The sequence below is a fragment of the Octopus sinensis genome, unplaced genomic scaffold, assembly GCF_006345805.1.
Source record: "Octopus sinensis unplaced genomic scaffold, ASM634580v1 Contig17015, whole genome shotgun sequence".
NCBI lineage: Eukaryota > Metazoa > Mollusca > Cephalopoda > Octopoda > Octopodidae > Octopus > Octopus sinensis.
This window is the reverse complement of record NW_021834753.1, coordinates 12,501-30,263: the sequence shown is the minus strand read 5'-3', so window position 1 is coordinate 30,263 and position 17,763 is coordinate 12,501. Positions and strand designations below refer to the sequence as shown.

Sequence of the window (17,763 nt, the reverse complement as noted above, 5' to 3'; positions counted from 1 at the left end):
GTGCAAGAAAGAGTGACAGAGAGACATCGTTATAGAGGGATCAAAAAATCACTCTTTTGCCATAGCACCGCATCTTATAGCTTTCGAATTTTAACCATCGCGGGTCTCATTCTCACCATGCATTTAGTATCCTTGCCTCGGTTTGGCTGCCATTAACCTCCAAAGCAAAATGTGCATAAAATTTTCGTCAAAGGACTGTCTTATAGATATGAATACACCACAAATAATATAAGTTATACAGAAAGAGAACAGCAACAACATAGCAAGGCCTTCAGACATAACAACTAAATCAACACCACATAGACATATCCACGCAGATCAATAATGTTTCTTTAATTAAGTGGATTGGAGAGAAAACAGGGTATATAAGGCATCGGATTTTGTGCGCAAGAGAGAAGTCTACCATGGTATGGTTATGTGATGCATATGGATGAAGATAGCTTCATCAAGAAGTGGTGATCTCTCATTGTGGAGGGGGTAGACCCAGAAAGACGTGCAATAATGTGGTGAGAAAGGACCGTCAGACGTTGGGCCTCACAGAGGGGATGAAATGGGAGCGATACTTTTGGCAGTCTGCTGTACTTGAGATGATATGCCAAGCTAAGTCGTCGTTGTCCTTGCATACTGTCATGACCCCTGTATCATTCTTCGTCTGAGATATCCTAATCTTGTGGATCATGGGTGCTGATGCTTCGGAAAAATCACCCATGCTGGTGTCACATACAAATATCCGTGTCGGTGCTGCTGAAAAGCACGCAGTACATTATGTAAATTGGGTTGCATTAGGAAGGACGTCCAACTATCGAAACAATGCGAAAAGAGATATGGAGCCCAGGTAGCTTTTCAGCTGACCAGCTTCTGTCAAAGCGTCGAACCCATGCCAGCTTTGAAAACAGTCGATACATTATCATGATGATGATGATGATGAATTAATAAGGAAACATCTTTTGATGAAGAAAGTGAAGTAAGGAAGTAAGAATCGGTGTCACAGTTGAGGCAGAACACCAACGCATAGTTGATAAATTGTTCAGTGTTAGTCTGATGGACTATTCCAGTAGGTGGGGAGGTCGCTGGCTGTCCAGAGTAGGTTCCTCTCACCAAAGTAGACATTACAACAATACACAGATGACCATCAACTGCCTGAATAGTAGTCAGTCATCTGTAGTGAGCTTTATTCATATGGGAATAGCCCAATGTCATAATTCAAAACTAACGCAGCGAAAATTTTGAAAAGTTCCCCCAGTTCTGAAAAAAATCGATAAATTCGACATGGAGTCGAGAATCTAAACTTTTTATATGCAACACATCTTCTGTCTAGAGGACGCAACTCGACCTTTTTATCGCCCAAGGGACAGCTAGGAACATCGTATACACAGAAGTATTCGAGTGAAGAGAAGATATTGCAACCTACACACGCACCACCTTCGTTCCCTAGAGGGAAAGGACTAGATTGGGATTAGTCGTTGCCTACTAGGGGCTCTTACATACCCGGGCAATGCGGGCTATGCTGCTAGTATTATATAAAAGAAATGTGACAGAGAGCTGTTTCAGGCAGAATTCTTCATGGAATGGACAAGATGTATTATTATCATGGCCCCAGCACTATAATGTTACTGTCTATCATATGAACCTCTCTTCTACCCAGTATCATTGTTAATTCAGAATAATATCTCCTGTCTTGAATAGATCATTTCTCCTTCAAATTTTGATGACCGTGTTTGTATGGCCAACATTCGAGATGGATCACCTTCTCTACCATGGAGAGGTCGTGCCTTGAGGACGGAAGGGGACGGAATAGAGAATAGTGTTTGTTACATAATAATATAACTAAGGGTTACCATTGTGACTGGATAAGGAAATGGTAATGGAGGATGGGGTTGGTAGGTGAGAATTGCGATATAAACAATGTCTGTTTCTGTCTGTCTTTCTCTGTCAGTTTGTCTATTTTACACACACGACGCACAATGCACACACACACACACACACCCACACACACACACCACACAGACGCACAAATGCACACACACCCACACACACCACACATAGTCACAAACAATGTGAAAACTTACCTGATCTAACATGGTCATGTGCTCCACCTCAGAATGAAAGTTGTTTTCTCTTTTTAACGCCAGATGCAGGCAATTATTTCCTCCATGTTCGACAACATTTACATTCGCGCCCCTGGCTATCAGCCGCTGCATTATTCCGAGGTGACCGTCCGAACAGCTTCAAGCAATGGTGTCCTGTATTCTTTGTTCACAATTTCTAAATTCACCGAATCCTTTGTGGAGGTAAAAATGGAAAATGAAAATTTACATGAAAATCAGGGTTGATATCAATGTCATTACAGTTTTCTACTGGGTACTAGATCAAACTGATCAAATACATTTGATGTTTGTCAGTGAAATAAATCTTCCATAAGGACCTTCTATAACCTGATACATGTGTGTGTTAGAGACATGATAAACATATTAAGATGTCCTACATTTGCCCCTCACTATAGTAAGTTGTAGGGCAACAGAACTAGAGTAAACACATGATTAGCAGATCAAGTCAAGTAAAGAAGAATTATGATTTCTAATGTTTACTTTTGACGTTGCTACATTAATAAGGGGTTCATAAAACTGCTGAGCCGGTTAGCGTCCACATGCATAAAACCAATGCGCACGCACGCACACACACATAAACATCAGTGTTACATATATAAATACATATAATGAATTGGGGAAACGGAGTTCACGAGAATATGCATCACAACGACCGTTTCGACCCATCTTGCAACGGTCGCTTGCGGGTGAGCTACTATACAACGTGTTGTGTTGCATCCTCCAGTGCAGATGCATCTCATCGGGTACCTTGTTTTAATGTAAAGATACCTCACTAAATATATTCAGTTTCACTTGACATGTTGTTGCTAGGAGTTTCTTGGATTACAACATGAGAGACAACAGCCTTCTGGCAACAACAACATTCCAAGCGAACCCGAATATATTTACAGAGGTATCTTCTTTAAAACAAGACACCCGATGACATGCATCTGCAACGGAGGATGTACAACAACCAGTTATACAATATCCTACCTCCTACCTGCAAGGGCCCGATGCAAGATGGATTGAAACAATCGTTGCGATGAATGAAAATTCTCGTTAACTCCATTTTCTGCTTCCCTCAGTCATTATAAACTGAACGAACACTGCAGAATACATGAGGTAGATCCAGTGTCACTTATAGCTCAACTGTGGATGACATGAGGTAACCGAATCAGCGAAAGATCTTTAAGCGGCATACTTCTAAATGTATACACAAATTCCAAATAATTACAAATGCACACACACACACACACACACACACACACACACACACATACAGGGAGGATGATGCCTTGCACGGAAAGAATTACAGAGGTATCACACTATTAGATGAAGCAATGAAAATTACTCAGAGGGTCACAGACAAAATAATTAGGACGTGTGTTAGACCAGAAGAAGTGCAATTTGGTTTTGTGCCAGAGCGAAGCACCTCTGATGCTATATTCCTGGTAAGGCAGCTGCAGGAGAAGTACCTAGCCAAAGATAAACCCTTGTACTGGGCCTTTGTTAAACACGGAGAAAGGCTTTGACAGGATTCCTCGATCCCTTATTTGCTGGTCACTGCAAAAGCTAGGGATGGACGAATGGTTGGTGAGAGCGTTACAAGTCATGTACAGGGATGCTGTCAGTAAGGTGAGGTTTGGCATCGTGTGTAGCAATCAATTAGGGTACAAGTAGGGGTTCATCATGGATTAGTCCTCAGCGCCTTCCTGTTTATCAGAGTCCTCCAGGCAATAACAGAGGGATTTAAGATGACCGCTTCTAGGAGATCCCCAATGCTGATGACCTTGTTATCATAGCCGAATAACTTTCAGAACTAGGTAAATTTTAGGTATATCAGTAAGGACTAGAATCAACGAGCCTTAAACTTCATCTAAAAAAAGTAAGTAGGAAAGCGGACAATTCACAAATCTCCTCAGGAAGATGGCACTGTTTGATCTGTAGAAAAAGCGTAGGTAGGAAGTTCATAAGATGTGCCCAGTGTAAGGTATGGACACATAAGTGTTGCAGCAATATCAGAGGAAGGTTAACGGGGATAATAGTTTTTCTGTGTGGAAGGTGCACAAGTACAATAAACAGCACAAATGTAGAGAAAATAGAGCCCATCAATTGCCAGGTAGGTAAGCTACTGGGAGTTGATAGTTTCCGCTATCTAGGTGGCCAAGTCAGGAGTGAGGTTTGTTCTTCCTTGAGTGTAGCTGCAAGAATAAGAATAAGACGTGCAAAGTTCAGAGTAATCTTAACTCTAATGGTAACAAAGAGCGTCTCCCTGAGATTGAAAGGCAGACGTTATGATGCCTGTGTGTAAACAACTATGTTACATGTCAGTGAAACATGGGATGTGACCTCTCTGAGGACTTCCATAGGCTTGAAAGAAATGAAGCCAGTAGGCCTCGCTGGATGTAAAATGTCAGTGTGCATGTACAACAGAGTATAGGAGTCTTGAGAGAAAAGCTGAGCATTGAAGACATCAAATAGGGTGTGCAAGAGAGACGTCTGCGTTGGTATGGTCTTGCGATGTGTATGGACATGGGCAGCTGTATCAAAAGTGCCGATCTCTAACTGTGGAAGGATCCTTTGGAAGACGGAGACCCAAGAAGACTTTCGATGAGTTGATGAAGAATGATCTCCAACCGTTGGACATCATAGAGGAGATGACAAGTGACCGAGAGCCCTGGTGATATTCTCTGCGGGAGAGACATGTCAGGCCAAGTGACGATAAGGATGTGGTCGTGCCAGTGTCCTATAAGTGGCAGCCGTGCATCATAGCCGTGGCTGTTCGCTTCCGTGCCATGTCAATGACACCTGGGTACCATAGTTGTGGTCACCGATGGTGCCATGTAAATTGGCACCTGGGAATTATCGTCGTTGGTGGTGCCATTTAAATGGCAACCATCCGTGAATCGTAGTCGTGGCCATTGTCGGTGTCATACAAGTGGCATCCGTGCCGGTGGCATCTGAAAGCACCAGTTACACACCTGGGGTGGTTAGCATTAGGAAGGACATCGAGCTGTAGAACCATGCCAAATCAGACAGGAACGTGGGGCAGCTCACCGACTCATAATCTCCTGTCAAACCAGCCGACACATGCCAGTATGGTGAGTGGATGTTAAATGATGAATGATGGTGATGATGATGATGATGATGATGGTGATAACGCACAAATAGAGACATAGACATACACAAATATGAAAATAACAATCAAAACTATCATTGTTTAATATATATATATATATATATATATTATATACATGTGTATATTTAGGGCTAAAAACCACTATGTGGACAGCCATATGCTAGAAGAAGATCACATACGATCTAACCATAAATCCATTCATCTCCAGTATATATATATATATATATATATATATATATATTAAGGTATGTAGAAAAATACAACATGGACAAGAACGTATAACTCTTAGAAGACGATACAATAAACATGGACAGGACATTCGAACCCCTCAGTCTTCAGTCAAGAACCGGATCAACGTAGTAATTTCGGCTGATTAATCTTGAGATTACTAGATCACGGCCAGCCCTCCAAGAAAAACTAAGCAACGAGCATTAGAAAAACTAAGCTGGAAGCGTAGATTTCCTGGAAGAAGGATCGAATGCATACGAACACCAGGACAGCAAAAGGGACAGATATATAAAAAAAAACAAAAAACAATAATGGAATACAGAAACATGAAATACAGAAGCATTAACGGTGAAAACAACAAGTGTCTTACGACTGATAACAAGCAAACAAATTTTTTCTCTGGCGCATTGGAAGAAGCCTTTATAGCGGCGGACGAAAAACAACGATGTTAACACGACGAGGGTCAGGAGCTGAAAGGCAGATTTCGGCCAACAGTCACGTGACAGAGAAGAGGGAAAAGAAAAGAAAGAGAAGAGAAGAGAGAGAGAGAGGAGGGACAAACGCAACAAAGAGAGAGAAGAGAGAGAAAGAAGGAATCAGAGAGGAGAAGGGATGGGTGTCGAAGAATGACCTGTGAGTGCAGAGCGAGACAAAGAAATAGGAGGGTAGTGGAAGACTAGACCAAAGGATCAGAGGAAAGAGAAGAGAAAAAGAGGATGAGTAGAGAGAAAAGAGAGAGAGGGGGACAGATTAAGTAAAAATGAGAGAGAGAGAGAGACAAACAGAGAGTCGTACCAATTATTAAGAATATGTGCTCACATTAATGATAAGGGGGGTACGGGGCGCCTGGAATATATGTTAAGGTATGTAGAAAAATACAACATGGACAAGAACGTATAACTCTTAGAAGACGATACAATAAACATGGACAGGACATTCGAACCCCTCAGTCTTCAGTCAAGAACCGGATCATCGTAGTAATTTCGGCTGATTAATCTTGAGATTACTAGATCACGGCCAGCCCTCCAAGAAAAACTAAGCAACCATGTCTGGAAACCTCATGACATACTTAGATTGTTGAGAAAAATTGATAATAGGGCCCAACCAATGGATCTTCCTATCTACATATTTTATTTAAACAACCCATACCACCTGCAGTTTTTAGCAAAGCAATCAATATTTGATTTTCACAATCAGCCGACCTAACACTGCAACTCACGACTCAGTTTTGAACTGCTAAACATTATTATTGCACTTCACACATTTCTATACATACTTTTTTGATTGCCCATTACTCTGATAATTCTGCATTTTTACAGTTACACTTTCTCCGTGACTGTAGATGATTTACCAGCCTCCAACAATCTCTCCCTTCTCCAGATGACAGTTTTTGTAATTTTCCATGACACAAAATGCACCTTTTGTGGCAATTAACAAAATTGCTTTCTTATTTCAGAGTAATAAGGCGTTTCAATAGAACATCTTTAGCCCCAGGAATTACCAGGTACACCAGCTAGTATATACACAGACACACACATATATATATGCACACATATGTATATATATATATATACACATATACATGCATATACATATACACATGCATATATATATATACACATGCACATATATATACACATGCATACACATATACATATATATATATCTATATATATATATATATATATATATACATGCATATACATATATACACACATATACATACATGTCTCTTTCTCTTTTACTTGTATCAGTCATTTGACTGCAGCCATGCTGGAGCACCACCTTTAATTGAGCAAATCAACTCCAGGATTTATTCTTTGTAAGCCTAGTACTTATTCAATCGGTCTCTTTTGCCGAACTGCTAAGTTACAGGGACATAAACACACCACCATCGGTTGTCAAGCAATGTCGGGGGGGGGGGAACTAACACAGACACACAAACATATATATAAATATACAATGGGCTTCTTTCATACATATATATACATACATATATATATATATATACATATATATATACATACATATATATATAAATATATACATACATACATACATACATATATAAACATATATATACATACACACATACATATATAAATATATATATACATACATACATACATATATATATAAATATATACATACATACATATATATATACATAAATATATACATACATACATATATACATACACATATAAATATATACATACATACAAACGTATATACACATACACACACACAGATATATATATATATATATATATATATATATATATATATGTTACAAGGGAAGGTGGAGGAAGCAGGTAGTCAGTGGCAAGAAAAATGTAAAGAGTGTGGGGGTGTGGTGGAAGGGAGATGATTGCAGTGCCAGGGCCAAGGTTAGTGACAAAGGGCTTCTTTCAGCCTCCGTCCACCAAATCCACCCCCAAGGCCTTGATTGTCTCATGGTCATAGTAGAAGACACTTGTTTAACCAAGTAAGTCCCAGAATACTTAAATTTCTGAATATTACTTTTAAATTTTTACAGATGATTGAAAATAGGTTAAAATGAAAAAAATAATTATTAAAACTCCTTTACTTCAAGTAGAAATGGAAATACTTGGTGTCCTATAAATAGGACACTGAGACACTGTCATATAGCTTATTTAATGTTCTTATTTAGTGTCCTATTTATAGGACAGTGTAGCTTAATGGGTTAAGGTGTCACAAAGTAGGATTGAACCCAAAACCATGTAGAAGAGGAGCAAACTTGATTAAGCAGTCAAACATGCACATACACACAAATCGATATATATATATGTAGCTGCGTGGTTGATAAGTTTGCTGTGCAACCAAGTGATCTGTGGTTCAGTTCCATTGCATGGCAAGTTGGGTGTCCTCCACTATAGCCCTAAGCTAAGCAAAGTGAGTGGATTTGGCCGACGGAAACTGAAATAAACTCATTGTATATGTATACAGGGTGCATAGGTTATTTGAGGACAAAATATTTAAGAGCCATAAGTAGCCCAAACATTAATATCCTTTCTTTCTTTTCAGCCACAGTATGGGAACTTTGACTCTAACACTGAAAAGGATGCTATTCTCATCACCTTAGCCACCAACCACAGTGATTCTGAGAGTGCAGCCTTCATAGATGTTGCCAAGACCTTTGTGTCTAAGATAAGACTGCCCTGCTTGACAAAGCTGCACTAACAGAGGTTCAGCCTCTTATGAACAAAACAGAATTGCAGGGGTACAAAAAATCCCACAATCTGTATAAGTCCTTGTCTGACCGTTTGTGCCCAACCTGTAGCAGAACCTTCCGAGCATGTATTGAACTGATCGGCCAGTTTTTTGTTTTTTGTTTTTTTCATCCCCCAAAAGAAAAGCTCTACCTTGTAACTTGTCACATCTCTGTGCAGCCCTGTGTGGCCAATAAAGAAACTTATCTATCTATCTATCTATCTATCTATCTATCTATCTATCTATCTATATATATATATAGAGAGAGAGAGAGAGAGAGAGAGAGAGATAGATAGATAGATAGATAGATAGATAGATAGATAGATAGATAGATATGTTTCTTTATTAGCCACACAGGGCTGCACACAGATAGAACAAATTACAAGGTAGAGCTTTTCTTTTGAAGGTTTAAAAAAAAAGAAAAGGAAAGGGGAGTTTCGATCAAAAGGGATCATAAAAGGAGAGAAAGAGGACAAAAAAAGGGGGGTTAAAAAAAAGGGGGAGAGGAAAAAAAAATTTTTTTTTGATCAATACGGATCGTTATCACAGAAATGTCAATATGAAGTGTAAAGGGGAGGACAGGTGAGGTTTACCCGTGGAAAGAAAAGCCTACGGAAAAGACCACGGTAACCTCGGTCAATGGAGTCACATGTTATATTTCTTTTTTTTTTTGCGAATAAGCAACTCTCTGTTTTCAATTTCTGGGTTCATAGGATCATGCTCAAGGTGGCTTCGTCATTCATACGTGCCATTCTTGCTACATTCACCCATCTTTTTTTAAAACATTCGCTAGACAAAACTTGCCTCTCTACTCTCACTTTCCTTTTCAAGTGGTACTTGAAGAAGTTGATGAGAGATTGACAGACAGATAGACAGAAAGATATATAGATAGATAGGTAGATAGATATGTTTCTTTATTAGCCACACAGGGCTGCACACAGATAGAACAAATTACAAGGTAGAGTTTTTCTTTTGAAGGTTTAAAAAAAAAAAAATAAAAAAAGGAAGGAGGAGTTTCGATCAAAAGGGATCGTAAAAGGAGAGAAAGAGGACAAAAAAAGGGGGGTTAAAAAAAAGGGGGAGAGGAAAAAAAAAAATTGATCAATAGGGATTGTTATCACAGAAATGTCAATATGAAGTGTAAAGGGGAGGACAGGTGAGGTTTACCCGTGGAAAGAAAAGCCTACGGAAAAGACCACGGTAACCTCGGTCAATGGAGTCACATGTTATATTTCTTTTTTCATTTTTTTTTTTGCAAATAAGCAACTCTCTGTTTTCAATTTCTGGGATCATAGGATCATGCTCAAGGTGGCTTCGTCATTCATACGTGCCATTCTTGCTACATTCACCCATCTTTTTTTAAAACATTCGCTAGACAAAACTTGCCTCTCTACTCTCACTTTCCTTTTCAAGTGGTACTTGAGGAAGTTGATGAGAGATTGACCAGAGAGGAAAGTGTTTGTCTCCAATCCTTTCAGAGGCGTCCACCAGATACATTCTTTCGCCATAGCCACAAGGATGATGAAAATAGCTCTTCCTTCCCGTTTGAAGGAGGGAGGCGTGACAATATTAACGATAGACTCAGCTCTGACCGCATCTCGGGCAGGTCGGCCCCGTGTTTCTCGAGCCGTGTCTGTAAAGCTTATCCCGAACGGGTAGCGCTTCTCGGTAGCACTGCCAGGCCAGGGATCTCTGGAAGTTGTCCATGGGCCCTGGCCCGAAAGTCGTCCTGAACAGGCGGATCAGGTACTCTCGTCGACGTCCAGGTTCGCCCCGAGCTCGTCGTCGTACCTCCCCTCCACTAAACCCCTATAGAATGCTTTGGTTGTGTTGAAGTCACTCAAGGTCGACCCAGGTTTGCAGAGTTGCTTGAGAGCAACGCGACACTCGCGGTGCCATTCGCCCTTCTTCGGCCTCTTTTTGATCCACGACTGCAGTTCGGTCATGGAGACGAGCTGCGGGAAAGCGTGCCTCACAAACGGCGAACACACCTGTTCACCGTCGTCTACATAGAGCCAGAGATGTCGCAGTCTCAGCGCGTGTCTGCGCATCATCAACCACGGCATGCCCAGCCCTCCTTTTAACGGGTGTTGACAGCAAATGGATCGCCTGACCATCGGGACGCATCCTTTCCACAGGAAGCGAAAGAGAATGCGTTGTAGTTGGTGATGGTAGGGTCGGGACAAGGTACGACGGTCAGGCGGTAGTAGATGACGGACACGATGTACGTGTTCGCCACCTCCGCCCGACCTTTTAGGGACAGTTTCCTCTCGGCCCATTGCCGGGCGAGAGTGACCACCCTACTCGTTATCTCGTTCCAGTTCTCTCAGATAGATAGATAGATAGATAGATAGATAGGTAGATAGGTAGGTAGGTAGGTAGGTAGTTAGGTAGGTAGGTAGGTAGGTAGGTAGATAGATAGATAGATAGATAGATAGATAGATAGATAGATAGATATATATATATATATTATATATATATATAGATAGATAGATAGATAGATAGATAGATAGATAGATAGATTGATAGAAAGATAGACAGATAGATAGGTAGATAGAAAGATAGATAGATAGATAGATAGTAGATAGATAGATAGGTAGATAGATATATAGATAAATAGATAGATAGATAGATAGATAGATAGATAGATAGATAGATAGATAGATAGATAGATATGTTCTTTATTAGCCACACAGGGCTGCACACAGATAGAACAAATTACAAGGTAGAGCTTTTCTTTTGAAGGTTTAAAAAAAAAATTAAAATTAAAAATAAAAAAATAAAAAATAAAAAATAAAAAAAATAATAAAAGAACAAATAAAATAAAATAAAAAAGGGGGGTTCAATCAAAAGGGATCGTAAAAGGAGAGAAAGAGGACAAAAAAGGGGGGGGGGTAAAAAAAAAGGGGAGAGGAAAAAAAATTGATCAATAGGGATCGTTATCACAGAAATGTCAATATGAAGTGTAAAGGGGAGGACAGGTGAGGTTTACCCGTGGAAAGAAAAGCCTACGGAAAAGACCACGGTAACCTCGGTCAATGGAGTCACATGTTATATTTCTTTTTTTTTTTGCGAATAAGCAACTCTCTGTTTTCAATTTCTGGGTTCATAGGATCATGCTCAAGGTGGCTTCGTCATTCATACGTGCCATTCTTGCTACATTCACCCATCTTTTTTTAAAACATTCGCTAGACAAAACTTGCCTCTCTACTCTCACTTTCCTTTTCAAGTGGTACTTGAAGAAGTTGATGAGAGATTGACAGACAGATAGACAGAAAGATATATAGATAGATAGGTAGATAGATATGTTTCTTTATTAGCCACACAGGGCTGCACACAGATAGAACAAATTACAAGGTAGAGCTTTTCTTTTGAAGGTTTAAAAAAAAAAAATAAAAAAAGGAAGGGGGAGTTTCGATCAAAAGGGATCGTAAAAGGAGAGAAAGAGGACAAAAAAAGGGGGGTTAAAAAAAAGGGGGAGAGGAAAAAAAAAAATTGATCAATAGGGATTGTTATCACAGAAATGTCAATATGAAGTGTAAAGGGGAGGACAGGTGAGGTTTACCCGTGGAAAGAAAAGCCTACGGAAAATACCACGGTAACCTCGGTCAATGGAGTCACATGTTATATTTCTTTTTTCATTTTTTTTTTTGCAAATAAGCAACTCTCTGTTTTCAATTTCTGGGATCATAGGATCATGCTCAAGGTGGCTTCGTCATTCATACGTGCCATTCTTGCTACATTCACCCATCTTTTTTTAAAACATTCGCTAGACAAAACTTGCCTCTCTACTCTCACTTTCCTTTTCAAGTGGTACTTGAGGAAGTTGATGAGAGATTGACCAGAGAGGAAAGTGTTTGTCTCCAATCCTTTCAGAGGCGTCCACCAGATACATTCTTTCGCCATAGCCACAAGGATGATGAAAATAGCTCTTCCTTCCCGTTTGAAGGAGGGAGGCGTGACAATATTAACGATAGACTCAGCTCTGACCGCATCTCGGGCAGGTCGGCCCCGTGTTTCTCGAGCCGTGTCTGTAAAGCTTATCCCGAACGGGTAGCGCTTCTCGGTAGCACTGCCAGGCCAGGGATCTCTGGAAGTTGTCCATGGGCCCTGGCCCGAAAGTCGTCCTGAACAGGCGGATCAGGTACTCTCGTCGACGTCCAGGTTCGCCCCGAGCTCGTCGTCGTACCTCCCCTCCACTAAACCCCTATAGAATGCTTTGGTTGTGTTGAAGTCACTCAAGGTCGACCCAGGTTTGCAGAGTTGCTTGAGAGCAACGCGACACTCGCGGTGCCATTCGCCCTTCTTCGGCCTCTTTTTGATCCACGACTGCAGTTCGGTCATGGAGACGAGCTGCGGGAAAGCGTGCCTCACAAACGGCGAACACACCTGTTCACCGTCGTCTACATAGAGCCAGAGATGTCGCAGTCTCAGCGCGTGTCTGCGCATCATCAACCACGGCATGCCCAGCCCTCCTTTTAACGGGTGTTGACAGCAAATGGATCGCCTGACCATCGGGACGCATCCTTTCCACAGGAAGCGAAAGAGAATGCGTTGTAGTTTGGTGATGGTAGGGTCGGGACAAGGTACGACGGTCAGGCGGTAGTAGATGACGGACACGATGTACGTGTTCGCCACCTCCGCCCGACCTTTTAGGGACAGTTTCCTCTCGGCCCATTGCCGGGCGAGAGTGACCACCCTACTCGTTATCTCGTTCCAGTTCTTCTCAGATAGATAGATAGATAGATAGATAGATAGGTAGATAGGTAGGTAGGTAGGTAGGTAGTTAGGTAGGTAGGTAGGTAGGTAGGTAGATAGATAGATAGAAGATAGATAGATAGATAGATAGATAGATAGATAGATAGATAGATAGATAGATATATATATATATATAGATAGATAGATAGATAGATAGATAGATAGATAGATAGATTGATAGAAAGATAGACAGATAGATAGGTAGATAGAAAGATAGACAGGTAGATAGAAAGATAGATAGATAGATAGGTAGATAGATATATAGATAAATAGATAGATAGATAGATAGATAGATAGATAGATAGATAGATAGATAGATAGATAGATAGATAGATAGATAGATATGTTTCTTTATTAGCCACACAGGGCTGCACACAGATAGAACAAATTACAAGGTAGAGCTTTTCTTTTGAAGGTTTAAAAAAAAAATTAAAATTAAAAATAAAAAAATAAAAAATAAAAAATAAAAATAAATAATAAAATAACAAATAAAATAAAATAAAAAAGGGGGGTTCGATCAAAAGGGATCGTAAAAGGAGAGAAAGAGGACAAAAAAAGGGGGGGGTTAAAAAAAAGGGGGAGAGGAAAAAAAATTGATCAATAGGGATCGTTATCACAGAAATGTCAATATGAAGTGTAAAGGGGAGGACAGGTGAGGTTTACCCGTGGAAAGAAAAGCCTACGGAAAAGACCACGGTAACCTCGGTCAATGAAGTCACATGTTATATTTCTTTTTTTTCTTTTGCAAATAAGCAACTCTCTGTATTAATTTTTACGGTTCATAGAATCATAGTCAAGGTGGCTTCGTCATTCATACGTGCCATCCTTGCTACATTCACCCATCTTTTTTTTAAACATTCACTAGACAAAACTTGCCTCTCTACTCTCACTTTTTTCTTCAAGTGATACTTGAAGAAGTTGATGAGAGATTGACCAGAGAGGAAAGTGTTTGTCTCTAATCCTTTCAGACGCGTCCACCAGATACATTCTTTCGCCATAGCCACAAGTATGATAAAAATAGCTCTTCCTTCCCGTTTGAAGGAGGGAGGCGTGACGATATTAACGATAGACTCGGCTGATAAACCGACACGTCCCACACGTGACGGCAGTCGTTCGACATAAGCCCACAGGTGGGAAATTGCTGGACACTGCACGATTGCGTGCAGAGCGGTTTCGTCTCTCTGCCCGCATCTCGGGCAGGTCGGCCCCGTGTTTCTCGAGCCATGCCTATAGAGCTTATCCCGAACGGGTAGCGCTTCTCGGTAGCACCGCCAGGCCAGGGATCTCTGGAAGTTGTCCATAGGTCCCGGGCCGAAAGTCGTTTGAAACAGGCGGGTCATGTATTCCTCGTCGACGCCCAGGTTTGCCCCGAACTCGTCGTCGTACCTCCCCTCCACTAATCCCCTATAGAATGCTTTGGTTGTGTTGAAGTCACTCACGGTCGACCCGGGACGGCAGAGTTGCTTGAGAGCAACGCGACACTCGCGGTGCCATTCGCCCTTCTTAGGCCTCTTTTTGATCCACGACTGTAGTTCGGTCATGGAGACGAGTTGCGGGAATGCGTGCCTCACAAACGGCGACCACACCTGTTCACCGTCGTCTACATAGAGCCGGAGATGTCGCAGTCTCAGCGCGTGTCTGCGCATCATCAACCACGGCATGCCCAGCCCTCCTTTTAACGGGTGTTGACAGCAAATGGATCGCCTGACCATCGGGACGCATCCTTTCCACAAGAAGCGGAAATGGATGCGTTCTAGTTTGGTGATGGTAGGGTCGGGACAAGGTACGACGGTCAGGCGGTAGTAGATGATGGACGCGATGTACGCGTTCACCACCTCCGCCCGACCTTTTAGGGACAGTTTCCTCTCGGCCCATTGCTGGGCGAGAGTGACCACCCTACTCGTTATGTCGTTCCAGTTCTTCTCCATTTGGAGGTCCGGACCGAACCAGACCCCGAGCAACTCAACCGGGCCGTCTGTCCAGCGTCCCACGACGGAGGTACTGGTGGACGGCATGGGCTTGCTTCTCCAGGTGCCGAGCCGCAAGCCCACAGACTTTTCCCGGTTGATTTTTGCTCCTGTCACCGCTTCGTAGTCTTTCAGTGTCTCGCCGACCCGCTCGATGTGCTCGTGGCTTGACACTATGACGGTGACGTCGTCCGCGTATGCAGACACGCTCGTCCCGCATCCTAATTCTCGCGGGATGCCCCTCAGAGTCGCCAGCTTCCGCAGTAGTGGCTCAAGAGTCAATACGTATAGAAGCGCCGAGAGGGGGCATCCCTGACGGACCGAACGTGCAATGTCGAAGGGTCTCGATAGATGTCCATTTACGCGAATTACCGAACGGATGCCCCTGTACAAGGCAGCTATCCAGCCGCGGAAGACGGGACCGAAACCAGCCGCTCTCAGGACTGCCTCCAAGTATCGATGGTCTACCCTATCAAAGGCTTTCGATTGATCCAAATTGATCAGGGCCCCACCCATGCCAGGTTCGTTAACTACCCTGTCTATGATGTAGCGCATCAGATGGAGGTTGTCATGGATGCTCCGGCCCGGCACGGCGCACGTTTGTGCGTTGTCGACCAGTTTCTCCATGACAAGCGCCAACCTCTTGGCTAACACCTTTGTCAAAATTTTCAGGTCTGCATTGAGCAGAGTGATTGGCCTAAAGTTATCTATAATGTTTCCCTTGTTTGGATCTTTCTTCAGCAGAGTTACAGCTCCTCGACTCACAAAACCGGGTATGCTCCCGTTTTGCTGCCAGTTGCAGTATACCGCTGCCAAGACGTCTCCAAACAAGTCTGGCATACAATAGTAAAATTCGTAGGGTAGACCATCCAAACCCGGTGATTTGTCCCTCGAGCATTCTGCCATCGCTTCCCGCACTTCCGCCGCCGTGATGGCACCTTCGCAGCACCCTGCCTTTCTTGTCGAGAGTCGTGGCAGGCTATGTATGTAGGCACTGAAGTCTACCCTACGTTCTTGCCCTCCACTCGTCCCGAACAGTCGGGCAAAATGCTGCTGAAAGGCCTCACACATTTTACTTGGCTCGAGCAATTCGCGCCCCTGTTCATCTACCAGTGACCGAATGGTGGCTTTGTTGCCCTGTTGCGCCTCTGCCACCCGGGCCTCTCTCGCGGCTCCAACACCTTCGTTCCTTAGAGCACGCATCCTAGCTCTGACAGCACATCCTTCGTGTTTGGCGTTGAAGAGTTGGTCGAGGGCCAACCTCGCCGCCAAAACGTCGGATGCGATGCCGCTTCTAATTGCCTCTTCTAGCTTCTTAACTAGCTCACCCTCTACTCTATTTCTATCTATGGCTAGTGCTTTGCTGTACCTAATCGCTTCTGCTTTTACTGCTCTCTTGAGGGCAAACCACCATTTGTTGTTGATGATGGCTCCCGTCAAAGCCCTCTTTACTAGTGTGCTAATCCGGTCTCTGAAAACTTGTCTGGACGGGAATGATGCGTTCAGTTTTTTCAGTACCCAGGACCCTGTCTATGTGCCTTATCTAAGTCTAGCGTAACGTCACCAATTTGTGATCCGCGTAGCTGACTGTGTGGAATTGTGGACATCCTAAGTTATCCTTGTCTACTGTCCTACACAGTATCCTATCTAGATACGATCTCGACGACCCACTGCGGTTGATCCATGTCCACGTTGGTGTATTTGGGTGGTCGAGTCGGTACCTGTCAGACAGTTGGAATCGTCTGAGCAGGTCTCTGAGGCATTTGCATCCCCTTCTGTTTCTGTCTCTACCCACGTAGTCTACATGCGTGTCCAAGGTAGCATTCCAATCCCCCACTAAGAGTAAAGGACGAGACGTTCCCAAGAATACTTCTAGACGTCGAAAGAAATCCGCCCGACCTGTTAAGGGCGGTGCGTAGACTGATACGAGTCGAAAAGCGCACCCATTGCTGCCGTCAACATCCAGAACGATCAGTCTATCCTCCGGGTCTACGAATATCGTCTTGACTTCGAGATCCAGGCTCTTGTGAAAAAGTACCGCGGTGCCACTACCGCCCATCCTCGGCAGACAGGGAGCGAAATAAATGTTAAACTGTCCGCCAAACATGGACTTTAGGGCCCGTGGCTCGTGGAGTCTGGTCTCACTTATGGCTATGATTCCCAAATCATGTGACTTGATGTCATTTAGGAGGTATCCTTGTTTCCAAGGAGACCCCAAGCCACGCGCATTCACACAACCAATCTTGACCATGATTCTATTGGGGTGTGTGCTTTAAAACACACAAATGAGTACAGAGAGTTACTTACTTGTGTCGAAAGTTTTGGCTTCCTCGTTCTTTGATGTGTCTTC

The 17,763-nt window shown here is 42.7% G+C and overlaps 1 protein-coding gene across 1 annotated transcript in view; it reads right to left on the bottom strand.

Moving 5' to 3' along the window:
- Positions 1–1,625: 1,625 nt before the first annotated feature.
- Positions 1,626–17,763, bottom strand: part of LOC118761745 (putative ankyrin repeat protein RF_0381) — a 23,520-nt gene continuing 7,382 nt past the window's right edge. Inside the window, exons 5-6 of the mRNA XM_036499893.1 lie at positions 2,070–2,281; positions 1,626–1,637 (exon numbers count right to left, since the gene is read on the bottom strand). Of these exons, the coding sequence (XP_036355786.1) occupies positions 2,201–2,281 (81 nt within the window). The 3' untranslated portion in view covers positions 1,626–1,637; positions 2,070–2,200. The remainder of the gene's footprint in view (positions 1,638–2,069; positions 2,282–17,763) is intronic.